We start from the raw sequence: 26,221 nt of genomic DNA on the forward strand, positions 1-26,221 counted from the left end.
TGTGATTGGTGCATTATGTAAGACTTGTACTTTCTGTTTGGCTTAAAAAAAAGTTGAGCCTCTTGGCAACATGTGAGTTTGTGTTAATTTCTATCTAGATCATATTTTGTATTTTTTATGATTTTTTTAAAATATGGTACACATGACTGAAAATGTGCTTGTTGTGACTAGATAACTCTTACCCCTGTCTAGTTCCAGTAGAGTTATCTCTCTTAAATGCAATGGAGTACCTGGTTATGTCATTGTCAAATTGACAATCTAGCATTGTTCTATATGACAGCGTGTGACATGCATGCCCAAGTAGGACAGAAAGTATATTTATTTCACAAAACATTAGCATTGAGGTATATGGAAAAACAATTGGTACCGTGATACCTAAAGGAAAGAATAGCCTCACAGTGTTTCCATAGAAACGCATACATGTGGGCGGCATTTATGAACTATACTAGTTTGATGTAGGAAAACAAATGTGTGCTGAACACTTTTGGTCAAATATTGAAAGTTCTTTAAGAATAAAATGTATAAAATCTTTAGAAAATAGCACAAGATGGCTTTGGATGGGGACTTTTGATAACTATAGCTATGATAGATATAGACTTGTGTTACCTGATGCCTTTATGTATGTGCTGTTACCTCCTAGATTGGAATGCATGCAACAAAATAAGTTATGTAAACATAATATAGTTGATTTTGGCCAAATATTGGCTATTGTACCTGCAAAAGATGAAAAATCATGTGTACAAAAACAACTATCTTATTCTTGTAAGGCATGCCATAAACCAGGATAGAGAACACTCTAAGTACACTTGTAGATAGATCACTTGTACCATGTGGGATGTTCTGGCATGAGTAATTTTTAGGTAATTTATTAAGGATTTGGTATTCCTTCCCATTTTGATTTGAATTGTCCTGCTCTAATTGTCCCTTTTTTTTTTACAATCTCCTGCTTTGAAATTGTTCATGTAGTTAGTTCAGTTCTCTTGCATTCCCTTTTGTTGAAGTAGCAGTGAATACCAACAAACAAGAACAGTTTCCTTAAGTCAGCATTTCCCATTGGCACTTGTATAAGCCCAATTATAATCTACTATTGACTTTCAATTAATCCTATTTCTTTCTGTCAAGCTGCTTCTGTGGAATTTCCATGTTTGGTCCAACATTACAAGAATGATAACCATTTTAGTCACACAGTGCGTATTCATTCCATTCAAATCCACACTGTTCTTGAAACTTTGCATCCCATCGCAAGAATCCAAATTGGCATGAGATGATATCTGCATGGTTATGGAAGGCTGCACTCTACATGCCGGCATTGTAGAAAATATGAACTATGTGATATGAAAGAGCTGCGTCATCTTAGAAATTAAAATTACATGACTCTTGAGGTCTCCACTAAACATAGGAGTCTAAATGTTAGGTTCTCACTTTGTCAGTAATGTATTTTGAGATAATTTAATTGCAATGAAGTTAATACAGGTTGTTGATGAACTCATCTATATTACATGGATAATGTATTCAAGGTTACCACACCTTATGTATATCATTCAGTTATCTCCCTTACACCAGTCATAACATTTCAAGGAAATAAAATCTCACATTTTCAGTGACTGATTATGAAAATAAAGAGAAGATTTGTGAAGTATTATATTAGCCCTCAATCTTGACGCAAATGTAAGTAGAAGCAATTTGATAATTTCTCACAGTAAAGTTTACAAGTTTAAAAACTGATAAGGTATGTTCTGCTTGGCTCTGTGATAAGTTTCTCTCTATCTTATGCCAATTATTATTAAATTCTTATGTAGAAGAAATATACTTTATATGTATCTATATTATCTAAATTATTCACCCTTTTATATTAGATGGAAATGAACACAACTTCACTTGAAATTTGGGTCCTGTAAGGGATGTTATAGCACAGTTGCCTTTGGGCTGTCCTTGGACCTGTTGGGCCCTGCCCCATATATTTGTCCAAGGTAAGGTCATCAAACTTTCACTTCTCATTTTTCGCATTGCTGATTTTGCCACCTTTAATTCCTTTATCATAAGCTACCTCTCCCTTTTAGATAAACACTTTCCTCCTGTTTTTAACTCCATTTGATGTGCTATACTTAGTGTTTATATTTGGCATTTTTCTGTATTTTATTCCCCTAATTTCACCTCCCAATCCAAACATAACCACTTAGAAGCTGCGATTTACTATATTTGGTGACTGACGGGCTTATTGAAACAATTTTATTCACATTACAAAGGAGGAAAGCTTACTATTTGTGTTACAAAGAGGATGGGTAGGTGGACCTTTGTGTGAGGACTGGTGGTTAGTGACCTCTTGTATCTGTAGATAGTGTAAAGTGGTCAAAGCTTATACTTTATAATAAGATTGGGTCATGTCCACCTGTCTCTGATGTTAAGTTCTGCACCTACCAAACAAATATAAATTCCTTTCTTTTAGGTGAATTGTACATTTTGAAGTAGGACAGGTGCATGCTATTTGGTACATTGACCTTTGACCTAGTTATTACATAATATGATATAATGTGATTTATCCCATATCACCTATGTGAAGTTCAATAATTGCTGATATGAATAAGATACAACTCATAGTTGAAAGAATTCATTTTATTTCAAAAGATGATTTTGATAGTGAAGCAAAAGTATGAAAACAATAGTTCAAACAGCTCAATGACATTTCTTTACACATTCATATAAGACATAGGTTAGTACCTCATCAAATTGTTTTTCACAAGTGAGACTAAGTATATTTGTTACTTATACAGTCCCGAACTATTTCACAGATTATTGGAAAAATTAAGGTTTGCTATAGGTATAACGGTACCAATTGCGCAAGTCCAGGTGGGCGGAGCTTAAGGTGTATGGAACATTGTATTCAGAATTAAAGAACAAAACTAGCTGTGATTGGTGCATTATGTAAGACTTGTACTTTCTGTTTGGCTTAAAAAAAAGTTGAGCCTCTTGGCAACATGTGAGTTTGTGTTAATTTCTATCTAGATCATATTTTGTATTTTTTATGATTTTTTTAAAATATGGTACACATGACTGAAAATGTGCTTGTTGTGACTAGATAACTCTTACCCCTGTCTAGTTCCAGTAGAGTTATCTCTCTTAAATGCAATGGAGTACCTGGTTATGTCAATTGTCAAATTGACAATCTAGCATTGTTCTATATGACAGCGTGTGACATGCATGCCCAAGTAGGACAGAAAGTATATTTATTTCACAAAACATTAGCATTGAGGTATATGGAAAAACAATTGGTACCGTGATACCATAAATGGCTTGAATGAACAAGCCAATCTACATTGACAGGAACCTATCAGCCATTTCCAAGTAATGAATAAATATTTATTTACACAATCCAGTGCAGACATTGTTTATTTTGCTCAATAGTCAAATCATGGAATATACCTTTAAATTTCTACAATAAATATAAACTTTTCCAAAATTAAACACAACGACTCAGTCATTACATAAAGTCAGACTTTAGCATCAATTAGTACAATTTCTTTGTCCATTAAAATAACCATGTCCTGAACAGTTATGAATACAGTTAGTTTAGCAGACAAAAAAGCTGTAGCAAATTGTGCAATAGTTTGACTGAACAATTCAGTTAGACTATATAATGCCAGAAAGTTAACATGTAAAGGTGTACATTTAAATACAATGACACAAGTGCCCATGATAATTATACGAGCTGAAATTTTCTTGAATAAAAATCGAACAAGGAATGATATATGCAGACTCATTTGTCATTAGTATTATAACTGACCCATGTTTTTGAGTTAGTAAGAGCCATTGTACCCAAACTTTTCCACTTAGGGAATATCCAGGTGATACAAGTTTTACAAACATGTTCAAAGAAATACAATTTAATTAAAATTTAGTTTGATGTCCAAGTGTCTTTATTATGTCTATAGATTATTAGATCTTTTCAGTGTCTTTAAAAGGAGTGTACATGGTGAAGGAATTGTATAAATTCTGTTATTTATTAAATACATGTACTCGGGTTTCATTTTTTTTTGTGTACAACGATACCCTAGGGTGGTTTATGTATATTGTGTTGTATTTTGAAATAGTGAGTTTGGTTCATCCTATGCCGCACATGCAAAGTGCTCTTGATAGGAAGAAAGGAATTCCTTCAGTGCACAGACTATATCTGTGCATAAATACCTCACCGTATGTAAAAGTAGAACTCTCTACATTATGGATAATCTTGTCAGTCAGTGGTCTACTTTACACATCTTCAGCTGTAGAGGTATGTAAGTTTATTCATTTCTTGTGTATAAGTTATAACTACTATATTACCACGTTTATTTTTGCATGTTTACTATGTAGCTTCAGTTTATTCAGTATAATGTGCATATTTTTATTCCTGTTTGCAACTTAGCATGTGATTTATGTTAGTAATATAAAGCTACATTTTTAAGAAATGTTTAGTACATTAGGATTCTTATCGAGCAGGGTTAGGTTTATTTCTGAACCTATTGTTTTGTAATTATTGTGCCGATAATGTAATCTATATAACTTACTGTGTATAACGTCATTACGTTTTACCTTATATGCCAGTGTCATGTACAGTACACAGTATTAGATATATTTTCAGCTGTCTAGAGTGTCCAGTGTACAGCTGTCCAGAGTGTCTGGAGTGTCCAAACTGTCTAGAGTGATCAGAGTGACCTGAGCATTCAAAGTTATTGGAGTGATAGAGGTCGACATGGTACAAGCTGTAAAACCAACCCCAGGAATTGTAGCAGCTGTGAAGCTGAATGGTAGCAGCCGTGGAGCTGAAATAAAGTGTGCTGATGACGGAGTGTATCTCCTTACATGTAATCTGTTAGCTGTGGGCTAATTTTGGGGTTTGTAAAACCCATTGTATCTTTCGGGACTGTAAAAATAACTTGTATATCTGTCCCTTTTTGTTTGCATAGTTTCTACTATCTGAGTGAACTCATTTTACTATACAAGTAAAATTCTATACTGTTTACTAGCTGAGTAAACAATATCCATCTTTTCATTGTGAAATCACTGTGAACCATTCACAACATGTCTTTGTATTTCGTAAAGTAATTTATTCGTATTTTTTCATTATTAAGTCTGTGTGTCCTTATGTTATTTAATCCAATATTTGGATTATATATACACGCACATATTCATAATTAATTGCCCATTCAAGTCATTCATTATTAAACATTGTATTTATATCATCGTCAAAAGTATTCTGTTGTGAATCTGGAAATCTAACCTGGTTATATTGTTATATACATATTATTAGATCCTATCAGTGTCTTTAGAAGGTGTGTATAGATAATTAGATCTTTTCAGTGTCTTTACAAGGTGTGTACATATAATTAGATCTCATCAGTCTCTTTAGAAGCTGTGTATAGATTATTAGATTTTTGTATTGTCTCTATAAGGTGTGTATAGATTATTAGATCTTTTCAATGTCTTTAGAACGTGTGTATAGATTATTAGATCTTTTCAGTGTCTTTAGAAGGTGTGTATAGATTATTAGATCTTTTCAGTGTCTTTATAAGGTTTGAACATATTATATTAGATCTTATCAGTGTCCAGGACCAGTTAGACCCAAGATTGTCAGGTCCACAAAAGCCAAGTACCAGTCCAGCAGCTATGTCTGACAAGTAAATATTTACTACAATTTCTTAACATAAAAGGGAGACAGGCAAAAAGAAAACAGGACTATAAGCTCAAAATTCAGACAACTACTTTACTGTTCATTTAATAATAGAATTATCAATCTTGACATTTTAGAATTTTAAAATGATATAATCATTTCTTTGTTTGACATATCACTTGTGTAGCTCTTTGTAGGGTTAGGTAATCACTCAATATTTGAAGTTCACAATCAGTCTTAATCTTATGCTCTATAAGCTTAAAGCTGTACAAGTTTATGATATTTGTTACATTTAAATATCAATAGAAGGTACGGTGTGAACAACACTGGAGGGTCCTATCTTCACGGCCAAGTGTAGGATCATGGCTAAGTATTTAACATTTGAATCACACTTTCAAATTACCATCCTAATCCTTAAGCCATTTGAGATTAAGTGATGAAAGTTTTTCTAATTATGCGCTATCACTAAACAGTGTGTCGCACACCACATCATGGTTACTAAATCTGTCACACAATTTTCAATTACATATAAGCAAACCAGGTTCACATCTAAGACACAAATAACTTTAAAGTTACAGAGCAGAAACAAAAGATTGACAGATGGAAGGAGGGATACTATGTACCCAAAGTATCTCAACCTCGGGGAAGACAATAATTATTGATATAAAGGAACTATTTGTCATGTAAGGACAAGAATACAGTTACTGATCAATTTGGAAATGTGAAAACTGAACTTCAGTTTGGTTTTATTATCATTCTGTTATATCATACCAAATCTGATTTGACATAAGAAAGTGTACAACAAGTTTTCCTTTAGTCTCCATCAATTTTATGATATATGGAGAGATGGAATGGAACAGCCACTGTCCATAAACATGCTATGTGTGTACTCAAAAGAATGTGGTTTGTGGAAAGCCAAATGCAATACTAAAATTTCAGTTTTGTATTAACATACCTTGAATTCCTTTTCATCTTCATTGTAGGATCTTGTCTTGGCAATTATGTTCAATTGTTCCATGATAAGCAACAGGTGATCTGTATTGTCATGGAAGTCGGGATTTTTCTCCTTCGTCCAGATGGCATCTAAAATGACAAGCATGAAATATATAATATTTACAGTCAAACATCATTAACTCAAACAACAATCACTCAATTACAAGCCATCACATCAAAGACTCACTTTGACCTGTGTGAAGGAGCCACAGATTCAAGTCAACATTCTGGACTGATATCAGAGTCTTTAAAGTTCTCTGTGAGAATAAACTCATTTATGATTGAAAAGTACAGAGACTTTATCTACCAACCACAATGGCACAAGCACAAGACTTCAACCCACGTGCTCACATGCTAGACCTGTGCTCCATGGATAAAATAAGAAGAGGAAATATTCAACATTGTGCATTATAAACATGAACATGCATGGCTGAAGTGACTCTGTTTCACCTTTTTCCCCTGACATTTGACCACCACTAAATTGTCCCACATTATCAGAACTTTGCTAAATGAACATAGTCCTGCCAAGGATGGAAGGCTCTGAGGCTTTCATTTCCAAGAATTTGATAAGATGGGTTCACTTTTATTGTGTCCACTAGCCACTGACCATCTTGAAATCTGTTAGAAATTGGGCTCTCTAGCCTCTGTGCAGCTTGTGACCTTTGGTTGTGAGGCTTCAAAGGAAATCCACATCGTTAACCATTCTCTATCTTGTAACAGAATTAGGACATGCCTGATTTTCAATGAGATCTTTCTCTGCTGATCTAATCAACAAGAAAATGGACACCCTGAGGAAAGTGCCAACTGCATGATTTGCTGCCGCAATGAAGAACCAAAGGGATTTAGGAGCTCCCTTGCCACAATGTTGTTTAGGAAGCCCTCTCTAATGCTAGGACAATATTGCTGATTCATCTGGGAAGAAGAAAGATTAGACTAATATTGCTGTGCAACTCCATACCAGATGATGAAATTTTGTGACGGAACAATTACTGACTTATCCACATTGATTATCCACCCGAAAATGTTAAATGGGGCAGAGAAGGTTGTACAATCGTGAACGAAAATTAAACTTACAAAATGTCAAGTTCCTTCTAGAAATGTAAAATTTAAAACACATAACCAAATCAAAAAGTTCCTTCATATGCTGAACACTGTAGTAACGATTGCATGTAGGTTGGAGATCGAAATAACTTATCATAATGTGCATCATGGTGATGGGTCAGTTGCAAGAAATGTACTCAGTATGGTCTTCACCCTTTTTAATTATATGCAAGAGAGGGTTTGACATATTCTTATTCTTGCAATGACTACTTTGTCCCTGTGGGTATTTTTTGTAGGAAGGTGGCTATTCACCTAAGGAAGGTTTGACAACATCAAGCTTGTTACTGACCGCATCATGCCATTATTCCTGCCACTTTCTACAGCAACAACATAGCCGTCAACCTTCTATACTCGCAATTAGTGAATATAAGGTTAAAAATTAGTGAATTTGGACATGAATTAGTGAAAAATTCTAAGACAATAACTCCACCCACTCTGACCATCAATACTACACTATATCAAGATTGCAATATAAAACTAAAACACTACATACATGTATATGCAGAAATATACCTGCATTTGTATTTATTATGGTATTCATAAACTTCACTTCTTCTTATGGTTATTTATCAAGACATGATACTGTGGCAGACTTGAACTTCCTCAACTGCTTGATTGTAAATTTGTTTTCTAAACTGTTCAGACTTCTTATTGGCTGGTTGATCTTGGGGACTAAAATTGCTGAAAAATTTTCTGCAGCTAAGGAGGCCCTAAAGTCTGTCTTATTTTTCCTCACTAGAGAAAACTAGAGAAAATACTCTTTGGATATCACTGTTGCTGTGAGAAATGCATGGGAGCTGCAGCACTTTTGGTTCTTCCACAGGAAAATTTGGAGTCGATCTTAGAGTCCCGGAACATTTGTGGGAACAAATGCTTAGCATGGTCTCCAGCTGATAAAGGTAGATTGTGTTCAACAGGAAAACTCACAAATAATGTTTCAGCATTTGCAGCTTGCAGGTCTTCTGCCAATGGCTTAAAATATTCCAGAGCTGAAATCTGCGAATTCTTAATTTTCCCCCAAGCTCTACGTGTTTTTTTGCAACTGATGTGCTTCCTCACATCTTCTCTGCCACCATGCCCACTACTAAAATTTGTGGCACACTGTGTGTAAAAAAGCATGATGTAGATCAATGTTTAATGGCATAATGCACGGAAACGTTTTGATATATTCCCAATTAAATTTCACTTTTTGAGCAATACATTTATTTTTCCTTGGTGGTGAAGACATTTTGAAGATCTTACATGCGATGCCGAACGGTAACTCAAATCAGTGTTGGTTACGCATGTGTGGAGCAAAATTCCGGTTAAGCCTCAGATTCTCTCAAAAGCATTTGTAAAACTACTTTTATACATATAGATTAAAATAGGCTAAAATGCAAGCTACCGGGCCAACTGTACTAATCGGCTGTAGTTCTACTAATATCGTGACCAGCAGTACAGGACCGTTTCTGCAACTGCCAATATCACGACTAGTGCTTTACAGGAAATAGGTTATTTTATTAAAGATTTAAAATAATTGAGAATTGGAGAATTCGTGAATTTTTTACTTGTGGTGTGAATCCATGAATTGCTGAAATTCACACAAAATTTGTAAGGGTTGGCAGCTATGTAACAAGCAACCTTCATGCCAGTGATATTTTAGTGTATGATATTTTAAAATCAGATGGTTGTAAAGATAGGGCTATTTGAGATGCACGGTGTGCTTCTTCATTACTTTTACCGCTGACATCGTGGGGTAACCAAGATTATAATGCAGTAGGTATGCAGCTCTGTCTGTTTGATGAGAATGTGGGTTAGTAGTGGGTTTCCCAACCTTTTATTATGTTGTACATGAAGTAATGATAGTGAGAGTTATAAGAGTTATGACAACTGAAGGAGTCTGACTTTTTTCCTTCATGACATGTAAATGAAGGAAGGAAGGTGTTACTGAAAGAAACAACTTCTGGATTTTTGAAAGGTCAAATTTTGTGCTGTTAAGACAGGAAGATATCCTAATGTGAAAGGTAGGTTTGACATTTGGTTTATTTTCTTTCATATTATGTTTTGTATTTGGGTTGATGCAAAAGCTGAATTTAAACGTCTGGCATACCTTAAAGTTAATATGTCACTATGATATGCTAGGGGTAACTCATTCACTTGAACCAAAAGGTTTCATATGGGGGAGTCCTAAATGCCCACAGAGTCATATTGCTTGATTGTGAATTGAATCGAGGATCTTGAAGTATCACTTTCTGGCTGAACCATAAACAATACAACCATAGTTCATCCTGATCTAAAAAAAGGTTCTATACAGGTTAAGAACAGATTTTTATCAGCACCACAGATGTCAAATTGTGTAATAGATGAAATACTGCCCATGGCACATTAATCTCCTGCTTGTATATATTAAAAAGGGGTTGGTACCACTCATGCCATGAATGCCCTATTTGAAACGATGCTTGATATAAAATTGGGTGGATGACCCTTTATACACAGATATCATGCAAGTCGTTTACTACTCTGTACTTATATGTTGTATCATTGGTATTTCCAAGTTGAAGCAAACAGCTAGTAAACATTTCAAGTCTAACTAGATGATTTTTAGCACTATCTGTATATCAGAAGCCACTTTGGAAAGAATATATGAGATTTGTAGTCTCTAATTACCAAAACAAGTCTTGCATTGATCACATGTTCTGACAACAAGGCTTGCCAAAGTAATGGAATAATAGTTTATAGGATATGTGCCATCCTTACCTGGTCTATGAACAGGTATTACCATAGCATCTTTCCAAGGTTTTGGTACATTACTAATGTTGATCAAATCATCGGACATTTAAAAAGTTGAAATTTGGTAGAGTTAAAGAAGGTGCTTCAAAAAATGGGTATTTCTTCAGAGCCAGTGGCCATCATACAGGCCATTTTTGAATGCATCCATAAGATCCAGAAAGTGAAAAAGGTTGATTATATTGTTCTGAATTATCTGATGAGAATTTTAAATGTTTCTTTTCTTTTTGACTTTCATGACCTTTAAATCTGCTGAATATATATGATGTTGAATTGTTAGAAAAGCTATCTGCAAGTACAGTTGTTATGTCGTGATTGCAGTTTAATATTTTATTGTTAAAAATTACATATTAGAAAGATTTAGTTTGTTTCCAATACCATTTTTTACAGATTATTTCTCATACTTTATTTTAGAAGAACAAGATATTAAAGCAGAAGATTAATAGGTTAGTGCATTTCTATGGGAAAATATGAACGAGTTTTTGGATTGAATACTGCACGACCTTGGGTGTGCAGTATATCCTTCTGACAAAACGAGTTCATATTTTCCCATACAAATTCAGTAACATTTTTATTATATGCTCATTTTTTTATTCTACCTAATGCTTAATTATATAAACAAAATACACTACAATAAGTAACGTAAATGAATGTATGCCGCATGGCAAACTAAATACACAAGCGCATATTCATCATTACACAAATCAACATTATTACTGCGCACATAACTCTGCCCAGATAAATTTGAACTTAGTCGCGTGTTTGACATAACTTTTGAAAGAAAATGGCATGTCTAGTTAAAATTGAAATTTGGAGTCATATTGTGAATGAATGTGCATTGCAACAACTTTTCCATTTGATCTGAAATTAATATATTTTGGTACTTTGTGCATTGCAACAACTTTTCCATTTGATCTGAAATGATTACATGCTGGTACTTTTCTCAGTTATAGGAAATTTCATGATTATGAACTGGATTTGTACGTGACAATTCCACATGAAATACATCAGATTCAATAAGCTAAGAAGAAGCGTGTTGACATCTGCAAATGTGTTTCTGTTTCTGTCACTGAATGTTTGAAATCATAATGTGGTAAAAATATGAAGTTTTTCAATTGCAATTATGAAAAAGACGCTATGGAATTTAATGCTTATTTCATTTTGAGTTCAGTAAGGAGGATGTAATTGTACTTATCATCAAAATTACAGTACAATTTCAAAATTTGAAATCCAGATTGTGAACCTATTACATGGCTCATGTAATTCGGATTTGCAGAATTATGAAAATACATTTTCAGGAAATTCAGGATGTAAAACTGTAAGTATATTTTATTTTGCCATTCTTATCCCCAGCTAAAGAAGAGAATATATGATTTGTCACTTGTATTTTATTTGTAAGGACCTTATCTTGTGTCTTATATATACTGTAGCTAGCCTAAATCCGAAACATTGTATCAACGCGGAATGTGCCAAAGCAGTTGGTATGTGGCAGTCCACGAAACATGTTTTAGTTCATTCAGAAACAAATTTAAACAACCACATTGTAAAGAGCATCTTACGCGAGCATACATGATTTGTGTACAAATCAAAAGTGCTGGCATCTGCGTCCACTGCTTGTTTACAATATAAAGTAGTTCCTTTATGCACATGTATGCTTTATGTGTATTGTTGCGCGGGTTCAATATCAGGTAATATTGCACAATTCTGACAATGTAAAATTAATGGGGGAAAAATGAGCATATAACAAAGTTTGTTTTTTTGTGATGCTCTTTTACATTTTTATTTGTGTGGCACTTGCCAGGAATATGAGGTATCTACATAAATTTCTGGGCATCTTATGAGTGTCAAATTTTCTCAGTGCTTCTTGGCACTGTCTAATGGTTTCTTTTGTCAACAGTGAACCATAACTTCTGGCTTCTTTTAGAGTTAGGTAATGACTTGCAAATGGATTATTCTGCAATATCAGGTAAACTATGTAAAATGGTGAACAGGATCAATGATTAATAACCTATATCTGTTTAATCTAGTTATGCAACTTTTGTCACACCCAGTTTGTTCGCTGTTGCTAATTTTCACCATGGAATTGGTGCATTGACGGTAGAGCTAATGTTATTTAGATAAACTGTGAAGCGTTCACAGCTGTAAAGGTCACCAATGACTTTCAAATTATAATCAGAATGAAGAGATAGGAAACAAATTGTCATAAGCTTTACTGAAATCCCCAAGTAGGAAAAATGGCATAGTCTACTGAATGCGGTGGTTTAATTCACTTGCTTGTAATTTGATATTTGGTGGTATATAAATGGAACCAAATTTGATCACTCTATGATGAATATCGCTTACAATAATGGTTTGTAAATGTATGGTCAAAAGAAGAGCAGCACTGTTGTTCACAAAAAAGAAAACTCTTACTGAGGCCCTCTCAGCATTTTCTGCAAAGATGTTTCAAAAAGGGGTAATTTTAAGAGTCACCTTGAGAACAGGTTGCAGTTTATTCTGCATTACTGTTCTCAAAGTTGCCAAAAATACTATGCATGTTCACAAGTTAATTAGACTACTTGTGATCCCTGTTAGGGTTCCGTTTCATTTTGTTATCTGGTGATTTGGGCATTGTGGCATTAAAGAATGCTTCCAATGCAAAGATTTTGGTTTTTCTCAGGTCCATAATGAGGAATACTTGAAGAATTGGCTTCATCAGGTAGACTTTGCTGAGTGTGTGTACCCTTTGTTATCTTTAGACTTGTCTCTACAACAGTTGAGGAAGATGGATCATACTGGGAGGTTATACATTCTACCATCTTTCTAGCCTCTGGAAAATAGATTTGAGCTGAATTTTGCCATTTGAATATTCTTCTTCTATTTCCAGGTGAGTAAGATGGAGTCAGTGTCCAGCAAATTTCTGCCAAATTTAATATGGTTTGGGCAAATAACATTAACACATAGTCCAGCAAGAGGACACTTATCTAGTGTCAGAGAAACACAAGTGATAGAACTTTAGACATAGTGTGATTATGACTTTGGAAATGTGACTGACCGCATTCCAATCATGTTTGTACTTGGTCTTCTCTGCCAATTGGTACACCATGTGAGAGGCCAAATCCTGAGAGAATAGAAACTATATACTGTACAAATATTAAAGTAGTTAAAAACCTGTCTGTAAACATTGTACTATAGAATGGATTACATACTGATGATGTGAATCTTCGACAAGGCTAGGCATTTCCATACAATAGGTGTTACTGTGCAACCTGTACCAATGAGGAGAAAAGGTGGCCATGGTTCAACAAAATTGCTATCAGCTATATCTACAATATTCAAAGACTGGTGAAAAGCTCTGTAAGGATGTATGTCATCTTGAACCTTATTAACTGGTGCAGTGAATATATTATGCTTGTGGGCATTGATGGACTTGCACCAGATGGGTAACCTAGATTTGCTTAATGCAACTTTGTTGTATTCGCTTGTCGACTTTCTTTTTGGCAAAACTTTATGAATCATATTCAACACCCTTAATTCTGGATCTCTATTGGTGTTGCCAGCAACGTGTCCTCTGTATGATGCAGTTTAACATGTGGAGTGGGAGTCATTCCTGCTTTCTCAATAAAACGGACAAGGAGTCAGAGGAAACATGTACACTTTACATGTCTTGTTCACTACTTCTGGATTGACCCTATTTTCTTACTCATGAGAACATTGGGCCATACATCTTCTGTCTATTCATAATTCATATTTCATAATGTCTACTGCCACCATAAAACTTTTTGAAACACCTGAATTTTTGGGGCATTTAAAATCCATTGTTTCCCAGACTATGTCAAAATATTATGAGCAAACCATATCAGGTGTAAATACAAAGTGACAAATGTATGTGTCCATGATAGGTCCTAAATAAACAATAGTCGGCAAATGGAGAGTGAAAACAGTTATCAATCAACTTAACAAGAAAAGAATGAAACGGTAATTAAAAATATACTGACAATATCTTATAAGTATATCATAATAATGAGATAATGTGTGTGAATAGTCGAACATATGAACAAGAACAGTTATACTGTGGTGCATAGCAGGTAATATGATTTTACTGATATAAAGAAATTTCAAATGATGTAGTAATAAATTTATCTGCAAAAAATATCTGAAATAATGCCAACAATACAAAAAAATAATGTCTGCATTATATGTAATTATTGTTTGACTTACTGTGCCCCAAAAATAGACTTTTGGAGTTAAGCTAATGATAGATAAGGAACACAGCTTAGTGGGGTAAGGGGAGGTAATGTGCAAGACTTATTTCCCTTTGTTGATATCTGATTTTTAAAAAAAGTCAAGTTGATGGGAGTGTTTAATTTTGGTGGAAGCAGAAGTAATTTTTAATGTTAATATGATTGAGTATTATATTTGATGGATAAATGTTAAAATGCAAAACTGTAAATAGTAAATTTCTACACAGTTAATAATAAATACAATATATTTGTCACAATCAATTTAAAGTTTAGAGTGAAAATAATATTGTACAAAATAGTTTAAAGGAGACCAGAAACCAATGGAAATATAGAATAATAATAAAAGTACTATAGCAGAAAACCTTATTCTGAAGTATCATCTGCGACCGTAATGCCAATATTTAAATATTGGCCTATCTTCTAGGAGCTGAATTTCCGTGACCTCGTATGCAAAATTTCCGCGCCTATTCGGTTACTTTCGGGATGTGACGTCATAGTAGCGACTCGAGCAGCCCAAGTGGGAGTTGCCAGAGTAAAAGACAATACCGTTTTGCGTTGCTTACGGGTGTAATGGAACATTAAGAAAAGCCTGTGGACATATTTTTTTTTTCTTTTCCGAAAGATAAAGGCATCATGAAAGAATAGGTGCATTATTACAAACGAGTCGATTTCAAAGCAACACCATACAGCACTATGTGCTCGTTACATTTCTCAAAGGAATGTTACGAGAGGGATCATGAAAAAAAAGCAGCTCAAAGATACGTAAATGCTAGGCCTAGACTAAAAGTTGGCGCTGTTCCAGACATACCTTTGGACACTTTAAATCCTGGGAAAAGAGTTAAACGTGTGAGTTACGAAAATAGGTAGAAGGACGAGTAAGTGACCACAAAATGCAACAATCAATCCACATATCTTTTATCTAAAACAGCAGTGCTAAAAACAAATCTGATAGCCCGACACCCTGGGCCCCTTCTGGTTTTAGTTCCGGCCCATCCTGTATTCAAAGTGAGGTGCCCGTCAGGCTTGTCAAAACAAAAATTGTTTGCCTGAGGAAACTTTGATCGCGCTGGTGAAATGAGTAAATGTATTTTCAAGATGTTGACATACAAGCCTTAACACGGCACAATCTAAATCAAATCACCACTGTCCTAGGTGAAATTTAGATTTGATTTTAATCAAATGGAAGCTTTGCTAAAAATAAGATTCTAAACCTGTCGTGTTTCGAGAAAACACAATTTTCAGTAATCTTATAAAAAATAATTTAAAAAAAAATGCATTGTATACATGTAGTTTGCATAAACGGTAATCTGTATTAATTGGAACTGATATAAAACTATTCCTTGGGCAGTTTAAAAAGCAGCGATTAAAAAAAAAAGGTTAAAGTTTCACATTAACTGTCTGACAATAGAACGGGGGGGGGGAGCTATTGCCCCCCCCCCCCTTGCCCCAATGTGCGACCGCCCATTTGACGTGCCTTTTCTCGCTGTGATACGCCTTATTATTCCCCCATGACAAGCCCCTTTTGCATATTCTGGTCAGTTCTGGCTAAATTGCAAAATAGCTAAAGTTTTGATTTAAGTAAGCAAACAATACAGCCGGTGTGACTAATGAACATACTCCTTATCCTTGCATTGATCTTGTGATCGGACATACTTCAAAGAAACCATGTTCGACAGTGTGTGTATGTGTAAGCATCAGCAATCAGCAATACCAAATAAACGATGCCTATTTTGTTGTTACTTACGATGCCATGGACTTCATTTTAACAGTTCAAATTTGCAGTCACAAGTTACCGTACATGTGGCAACTGTTTTTCTCAGTTTTATGCCCCACCTTTTTTCCTTAGGTTTCAGTCTTAATGCATGTAACACTGTTTGCTGAATAAAATATTTAATCAGAATTAGTTCTTTAGGGCCACATATACTGCATGGTATATTTTGTTTTATTCCTTGTAATTTAATCATGGTAATTAAACTTTTCATATACGGTAGAGGAATGTCAGGTGTTAACTGGCCGAGTTTCTTTGTCGGAAATGGAGATGCGATTTTGTTTGCAGAGAAAATTTCAACGTGATCATTCATTTAAGCTAATTGGTGACAATTTTATTCTTTTAATTATTTTTTTAATATAGTACTGTTGTAGTTGTTTAAAAAATCTGAAATTTACTTGAATAATGTTTAATCTTCACGTTCTATTTACTGAAGAAGAAAAAAAGAAGAAAAAAAACTGTTGTATGATATTAATTATTTCGTCCAGTGCCGGGTTTAGACGTGTGTGCGTGTGATTTGAATTTTTAACGTAGCTTTAACAATTTTTCAGTCATATCGCTACGATGTCAGCAGTGTGGCAGTTTAGACTGTGGATTGCATACGTTATATTTAAAAATGGTTTGGGGTTGGGTTTTTTCTTCTGACAAATGAAAATTGACAGACATAATGTAATAATCGGGACTTCGCTGCGCAAAATTGAGAGATATTACGAGATCGGGATGTAAATGAGGAAATACCCCCAAAATCGGGAGGTTTTTCTCCCGGCTTGAGAGTTGACAGGTATGAACTGTCCGGGCTTGTGGAATTTCATTCAGGACTTTAGTTTATTTAAGTCACCAGCCCGGGCCTGTGCCTAACAAATTTCTTTTAGCACTTACCAGTACAGTACATAAACTATTATATCAGACTGCAGATTCAACTTTTGAATGTGCAACCCAAATGTGGTCTCCTGTCTGCCTCGCTCGCCAATGTTTATGTTTGTATTCGAGGACTGGCTAGTATAGCGTCACGGTACCACGTGATCTGTCGTCTCATCAAAACTCGGAAAAACTCGGCAATTTACGGAATCGTGGTATCTTCCACGCAATATAATCACTACCCACTTACGATATTTAATTTATAAACATTGCAGTCGAATTAAAATCTGTAGAGAATTGCATACGTAAAAGGAAAATTTTGATTTCTAGTCTCCTTTAAACAAAATAAAAAATTTACAAACCAATTAATTCTTGAGAAAGCTTTCCCTTTGTCTTAAATTCAATCCACTTGTCTGAGACAGCTTTGGTGTTTCTCAGGATGAACATGTCATCAGCAGTGATGAGTGATTTAAGGGCATCAATCAACCACTTTGGGTCCAATATAATCTTGTCCCTCAGTACATCCATGCTGCAGATGGGAGGTAAAGATTATGTAACAAAATAATCTATATACAGCACCTGGTTCTGAAATGTATCTACTACTGTTTCTGTTGCTGATTTATATATTTTGATCATAACTAAACAACTAACAACTCATAAACCTGACCCTATGAGACACGGATCTTGATGTTTTGTATCACATAATAAGAGGTCAACTGCATATTCCAAGTAAATATTTACACTACTGTCCACTAAACTATATGTGTATCTGTATGTATGCAAATAAATCCCAACTACACAGAGCTAAATTAAAGGCAGAAAACTGATAAAGTCATAAATACTCAAAATCCTAAGGAAAATAAACCTTCATATCAGATAATAAAGAGGTTTTCGTACAAGATGAACAAAAAAGAAAGAATTATTTTCAATGCAAATAAACAAATTAAGAGTGAGCATTCTCAAACTACACTGATAAAATATATTTTATATAAACATTTTTTTCATGATTTCCTCTGGTAGCATATTTATCAAAATAGTTAAGCTGAAAAACATTAATCCAATGACATGGCATGCACTGCGGTAAATGTTCACCCTTTTTGTTGTAAGTAAGTGTAAGAGATGTGTGTCTTATACTCAAGCAACAGTAGGTCTAGATGTAAGTAAGTGTAAGAGATGTGTGTCTTATACTCAAGCAACAGTAGGTCTAGGTGTAAGTAAGTGTAAGAGATGTGTGTCTTATACTCAAGCAACAGTAGGTCTAGGTGTAAGTAAGTTTAAGAGATGTGTGTCTTATACTCAAGCAACAGTAGGTCTAGGTGTAAGTAAGTGTAAGAGATGTGTGTCTTATACTCAAGCAACAGTAGGTCTAGGTGTAAGTAAGTGTAAGAGATGTGTGTCTTATACTCAAGCAACATTAGGTCTAGGTGTAAGTAAGTGTAAGAGATGTGTGTCTTATACTCAAGCAACAGTAGGTCTAGGTGTAAGTAAGTGTAAGAGATGTGTGTCTTATACTCAAGCAACAGTAGGTCTAGGTGTAAGTAAGTGTAAGAGATGTGTGTCTTATACTCAAGCAACATTAGGTCTAGGTGCGTGCTGAATTTGAAAAATAGGCTGCATTGGGAATATTCCTATATTTATATGTCAAAGTGTTCCAGTAATACATTTCATCACAATTTAGAAGTGGTACTGTATTTAATAGTATCAGTATTCCAGTAATAGATTTCATGCCAATATAGAAAGTGAATTGTTGTATTTAATAGTCTGCAGTGTTCCACTAATACATTCCATGAACATGTGCAAGTAATGTGTTTTGTATTTAATTGTCTGCAGTGTTCCACTAATACATTTCATGTCAATGTAGACGTGGCTTCGTATTTAATAGTATGCAGTGTTCCACTAATACATTTCATGTCAATGTAGATGTGGCTTTGTATTTAATAGTCTGCAGTGTTCCACTAATACATTTCATGTCAATGTAGACGTGGCTTTGTATTTAATAGAATGCAGTGTTCCACTAATACATTTCATGTCAATGTAGACGTGGCTTTGTATTTAATAGTATGCAGTGTTCCACTAATACATTTCATGTCAATGTAGACGTGGCTTTGTATTTAATAGTATGCAGTGTTCCACTAATACATTTGATGTAAATGTGTAAGTGCCGTGTTGTATTTAATAGCCTGCAGTGTTCCAGTAAGACATGTGATGTCACTGTATAAGTACTATGTTGTATTGAATAGTTTGCAGTGTTCCAGTAATACATTTCACATTAATGTAAAAGGGAAGTATTGTATTTAATAGTCTGCAGTGCTCTACTAATATATTTCATGGCAATATAAAAGTGTTTTATTTAATATCCGTAATACTCTGAAAAGTGTTCCACTTCTACACTTTATTGTAGAAAAAGTCTTGTGTGTAATAGCCTTCAAAGTTTCCTGTTACATAGTTCATGTCATCATAGATGGTCAGTTTTACTTAATAGTTTTCCTCTTGTAATTTACTGCACATGATACTACTGTATCATAGCTATGTAGAGTCAGTGTGACAAGATAGACCATGTATTGTATCCTATACAAATGATTCTACCTATGTATACATGGTATACCATGTACTGTGTCTAAGACAAAATGAGTTTACCTGTGTATACATGGTACACCATGTATTGCATCTAATAAAAATGATTGTACCTTTTCGTATACATGGTACACCCTGTATTTTATCTCAGATAAAATGATTCTATATATACATGGTACACCATGTATTCTATCTCTGACAAAATGATTCTATATATGTATAAATGGTACACCATGTATTCTATCTCAGACAAAATGATTCTACCTATGCATACATGGTACACTATGTATTGCATCTAATAAAAATGATTGTACCTTTTTGTATACATGGTACACCCTGTATTTTATCTCAGACAAAATGATTCTATGTATACATGGTACACATTCTATCTCAGACAAAATGATATTACCTTTTTGTATACATGGTACACTATGTATTCTATCTCAGACAAAATGATTCTATGTATACATGGTACACCATGTATTCTATCTCAGACAAAATGATTCTACCTATGCATACATGGTACACTATGTATTCTATCTCAGACAAAATGATATTACCTTTCTGTATACATGGTACACTATGTATTTTATCTCAGACAAAATGATTCTATGTATACATGGTACACCATGTATTCTCAGACAAAATGATTCTACCTATGCATACATATTACACCTTGTATTGTATCTCAGACAAAATGATTCTATATATGTATAAATGGTACACCATGTATTCTATCTTAGAGAAAATGACTCTACCTATGTACAGCCCATTTCATACCGAATTTAACCGAGTTGCTCTGTAATTAGAGTTACTTTATACTCCAGCCAATCAAACGCTGGTGGGTACATGTATATAACAAAATGGTGTACATTGTTGTTTAGAAATATTTCAGAAATACAATTAATTAAATTATTGAAATTTATATGTAAATTATCCACAGACTTTCAAAACAAATCTGTGATGTGATGTGATTTTGATTTTTAACGTAGCTTTAACAATTTTTCAGTCATATCGCTACGATGTCTGCAATGTGGCAGTTTATAGTGATGTCTAGCACTGGGGCATCATGCCGCAGACATGTAGCATGATGTCCCACCCAGTCACATTATCCTGACACCAGGCCGACCAGTCCTAACACAAACTTCTTAATGCTGAATGCCAAGCAAGGCAGCTGTTAGTACCATTTTTGTAAGTCTTTGGTATGACTTGGCCGGGAATCGAACCCACGACCTCCTGCATCCGAGTTGGACGCTCTAACCACTAGGCCACCGGAGCAGTTCAAAACAAATCTGATAAACTCATATGAAATGCATTTTATTATAGTGACATTTCAGATGCACAGAAATAGTTTGAACAACTTGCTCTTTGATTGTCAGGATTATATTTACTTCGACACCGTTTCCTAACTTACATGTACATGTCCAGATGTAAACAGCTCAAAGTTACTCTCTCGTATAGGTTTGAAATCTGCCCTAGTTTCCAGAAAAATAAGACAGGATGGTTCCAATATTCAATTTCGTCAATATCTGCAGCAGCATCGTTGTTGAATATGCATTTTTCAACTCGATAAACGATGTTGAAGTAGTTACAGAAGTTGATACTGATGCTGAAGAATCCGCCATTTGTCAGGATTAAATTTGCTTACTTCGACACCGTTTTCTTACTTACATGTACATATCCAGATGTAAACAGCTCAAAGCTACTCTCTCGTATGGGTTTGAAATCCGCCCTGGTTTCCAGAAAATAAGACAGCATGGTTCCAATATTAAATTTCGTCAATATCTGCGGCAGCATTGCTGTTGAATATGCATTTATTTAACTCGATAAACGATGTTGAAGAAGTTACAGAAGTTGGTGCTGATGCTGAACTGTTAGCCATATTTTGCCCACCACCTATCAAGTGGCTATTATGGTCACAGCTGACCACCCACCATGTGATCAAAATTCCGAGCAAATTACGAAGTTCACCGAAGTCTGCATGAAATGGGCTATATATGGTACACTATTTATTGTATCATACAAAATGATTCTCTATATGTATACATGGTACATCACATATTGTATCTTAGACAAAATGATTATGTATAAGATCACAGGGCTAAGACTTGTCAGATGTGGAAAGAATAAATTTAAATATGATAACAACAAGCAAAACAAAACATGGTGTCAATTTTTCGTTTGAAAAATTACATTTAGTGAGATGATTAACTTTCACCAGGTGTGAATAACCTAATTGTATCATATCATAGAATGGTGTATTAACAGGGAATCCTTATAAAAATGTTTATTGGAAAGCTTCTTTAAAATCTTAACCAATTGGAACAATTTGTTGAAGTATTTTAGAAAAGGTCTAAGATGCTCAGACAATAGAATCAGCTGGAATAAATAGCTACATCTTTGGAAAACTGAATCAAAACATTACTTACAGAAAACCTAGATGAAAAAGTAAACTCTGATGTCATGCATCATTATCAATGACATTTATGTAACAGCTTGAAATCACATCACATTCATGTAAAAAAAACCTCAATTTATATTTGGTGACAAAAAGACGTTGCCAGAATGGCAGAGGCAGTCCGCATGCTCATGACCTAAATAGTGGGACTGGAACGGATCTAAAACACATCCACCCAAAAGCAATTTGACTGATTAATTTTTCAAGGAATTTTTATACATGTCAAACATGTACCAAAATTAAGTTCTTCGTAAATGAAAACAAGGAATAATAAAACATACCAGTCCTGAATTGTCAAAGAAATGAATAATTACATGCATCCAGTATTTTGCTCATAGTAGAAATTTATCTCTTGTTTGCATAAGGTTAAATCGCTGTATTATCTCCATTCTCACAGTTATCTCCCTTTAACAAGGAAAGAATACTTTTATTTCTTAAGAGAGGAAAACAATCCCATTCTCACCTGAAATAAAGGACTGTGCCAATATCATGATGAAACCGAAGAAATAAATCCAGCTCATCTATGGATATTGGAATACCACCTGTCCGGTTCAATTCTGTCATTAAGCTGAGAGGAATCACCTGCAGACACGACACAAAAAAGACAATCATGTATAGGAATTTATTCTACACTAATTTGATGCTGTTTTCGTTGTAGAAATATATCTTTCTGTCATGATCATCATATCGGTATGTGAATAATATCATAAAATCTACATTCATACGACAGTATTTTCTTTTTCAATTAACTGAACAATAACTCAGATGTATAATATTAAAAATACATAAATTTAATGTAACACAATTCAGTTACATGGAAGCAGTATGAATGCATCATCGTATATGCATATTTTAAATACAAGTCAGTTACATGTGATTATGATGTAGAATCATTTTTAGATTTCTCACATATTACATGCATGTGGAAAAACAAGCATTTCTGGCTAGAAATAAAAAACACTCTACAGTGCCCCTGACTTGAAACGTGCTTTCAGTGATGCTCAACAGATACCAACTCAACATGAAAATTAGAATTTAAGCTGTCAATCCAATCTTCGGCTCATTACATAATCTCTCTCTCTCTCTATGTGTGTGTATATATATATATATATATATATATATATATATATATATATATATATATATATATATATATATATATGTCTGGCTAACATAGGTATCATTGACACATTTCAAAATCATTGTGTACATCAGTGAATCATTAAAATTAAGTCATAATGATATAATTATAAGCAAGACCACAAGCAAGATATGCTGAGGTGAATAACCAATGTCTGAAGAAGAAAAAACGTTAGAAAATTCAATGTGAATAAATCAATTTTAAAACCTGAGCTGAAAAGATACTAATCTGGAATAATTTTTATTGAAACCCTGCAAAACCTACAGTTTGAAAGAAAAGGATTTATGATCATTTTTCAAGATGAGATATGACGCTTTTCGAGATGAAAGGTTTTTAGCAATGTAGCTATCTGGGAACATGCTAGCAAAGACTTTTAAAGGAATAAATTTTATGCTTTGAAATATTTTGCAAAGTACAAATAACTTCAATCCAAGCTATGTCATGAACTAACAGGATGACTAAATAATGGTTGTCAAGTTCACAGAGCTTGTTATGTCGATAGACTTTTGATAATCCAAGTTGGATTTGGGATATGGAACACCAAAAAACAAATAAAACATCTACTGCATCGCATCACTTTTTTGCCTCAGTTTTCAGTTGCAAGGGGTTCCTGACAGAATTCAAGAATGATATTATGATTTAAGCCTATGGAAATAAAGAGTTCTGAGGTTTCTGAAGGATCACTATGGACGCTGAATAGATGATTTGCATTTCCTACTTTAATAACAGATATATCTGAAAGTGATAAATTCATGAATGGCAAAGCCGCTAGTGAAAATTTATCCTTTTTGGTAAATTTGCAAACTCACTTCACTTTCATCCTATAATGTGACATAAGAAAGTAGCAGCATCAGGTTGACTTAATCTGTTACACTAAATTGCACTTTTGTCTTTTTGTAAACTATCTGTCTCTGTCTGAAAACAATGCAAGTCCTATTCAGCAAATTTTCACAGTGGTTGTATCATTGTTGTAAAAGGAAGTAATGGGATGTAAGTTCATTGATTAGAAAGATGTCTGGTCAAATTTCTTTATAGCATATTAATTTCCATGCCTGATATGCATGACACCTTGTATTTAATTTTTCTAGCTCATCAAGTACATTTCTTCCTGCAGGTAAAACGTTTGTAGACACACAATCAACTGTTGCATGGCATGATCTGATAAGTTACATTTTCAGATATGAAAATATAAGGATATATTTTTCACATGAGAAAAAAAATGAATGAAAAACATTAAAATTATTTTGCCAGCATGTCTCTCTATTTCACACTTAAAGTATATAAAAAACGTTGATAAATCTCTTTACATTCAGAACCCATGAAAAGTTGTTTTGAATAAAGAGTGGGCTTCTTTAACCTTGTAAATCTATCAAAGATTACTGGATATGAATTATTCCTCTAACACAAAGCAAAGTATTTTCAAATAATGTTTTAAATCATGTATGTAAATGTGTACCTTCACTCCAGCTGCCCTCAGCCTCATCAACTCTTGTTCCAGAGGAATCCACCTTGCAGGTATTTTCTCCCCCCAGTATGGCTGTTGTGATGCCACCTCTACAATTTTCCTCTTCAAATTCTCCAATTTGCTGTCTACAATAGTGTTGTCTATGGCAAAGTCCTCGTCAACCAAGTGAAACCTGGTAGGTTTGTCACTAAGATAAATGCGGATCTTTTTGAAGTATCTCTCACAGATCGCTTGTATCTCAGGATCGTTGCTCTAGAATTATAGGGAGTATATTGGCACAAAGTGTGAAATGGCAAAGTCACATACTTTATAAATGAAAGCAATATTTATAGAGCTTCCTTGTTCATTCATCCAAATTTCTGTATTTTCAATCACTGGCAAAATGAACTGTTATTATTTTGAGCAATACAGTTGAAAACATGATCTGCAGTGTTTCCCTTTACACACACTGGAGAAAATTGATGCACACATTTTGTTCCCATCAGTTATTTTATATCTAATGCATTGGATGAGGGGTGGCATCGTGTATACTTTGAGCATAGGTATTGACTGGTTCCCTGCTTTGTTTACTCCCTGTGTTGCACTCCTCTATTCTTATAGCAGAGTGCAACACAGGAAACATACAAAATAAGGAACCAGACTAGCATAGGCAACGTTATGATGGAGTAGCCTCCCCTAATGTTGTGAGCTCTCACGCGATTTCCACAGAGCTCAGCAAGATGTCATCTTGATGTTTAACCTCAATGCTTGTTGCACTAGAAAAAGATTTCCAGATTAAAATGTCGTGCACTAAGAATCATTAGCGAAGAAAGTGAAAGAAGTAGAACACAAAAGAATAACTGTAGGTCTAACTTTAATGAAAAATAGAGAAAATAATTCCCTCGACTGGAATATGGCACATCCATAAGGATTAATACCGGTGTGACTTCTGATCAAGTGATTGCACAGTATAACCCAAGACATTCTTTGACAAAAAAAAACAAAGTATAACCCAAGACATTCTTTCACAACAAAGAAATCAGCAAACTTTCCGAGACAAATGCATTTATTTGGATTACACAGTCAGGGGGACATCACAGATTTTGTTGGTTTTTAGCTTTTGCTGCAATAAAAGAAAGGTATTAAAGTTCAAGTGTAACTTATTATAAACAAGATGAATCATTAGTCTCCTTGATTTTTGGATAAGTTTGTTCAACAACGAAGTACAATGAAACTGATGACAGTACACAT

The 26,221-nt window shown here is 34.3% G+C and overlaps 1 protein-coding gene across 1 annotated transcript in view; it reads right to left on the reverse strand.

Moving 5' to 3' along the window:
• The window catches only part of LOC149787182 (uncharacterized), a 92,548-nt gene that overhangs the window by 34,119 nt on the left and 32,208 nt on the right, over positions 1-26,221 (reverse strand). The window contains exons 6-9 of the mRNA XM_089977684.1: positions 24,983-25,243; positions 22,849-22,967; positions 17,716-17,882; positions 6,600-6,727 (exon numbers count right to left, since the gene is read on the reverse strand). Coding sequence (XP_089833810.1) covers positions 6,600-6,727; positions 17,716-17,882; positions 22,849-22,967; positions 24,983-25,243 — 675 coding nt within the window. The remainder of the gene's footprint in view (positions 1-6,599; positions 6,728-17,715; positions 17,883-22,848; positions 22,968-24,982; positions 25,244-26,221) is intronic.

Source organism: Sinohyriopsis cumingii, chromosome 12 (assembly GCF_028554795.1).
Source record: "Sinohyriopsis cumingii isolate HCF-2022 chromosome 12, ASM2855479v2, whole genome shotgun sequence".
Taxonomy (NCBI): Eukaryota; Metazoa; Mollusca; class Bivalvia; order Unionida; family Unionidae; genus Sinohyriopsis; species Sinohyriopsis cumingii.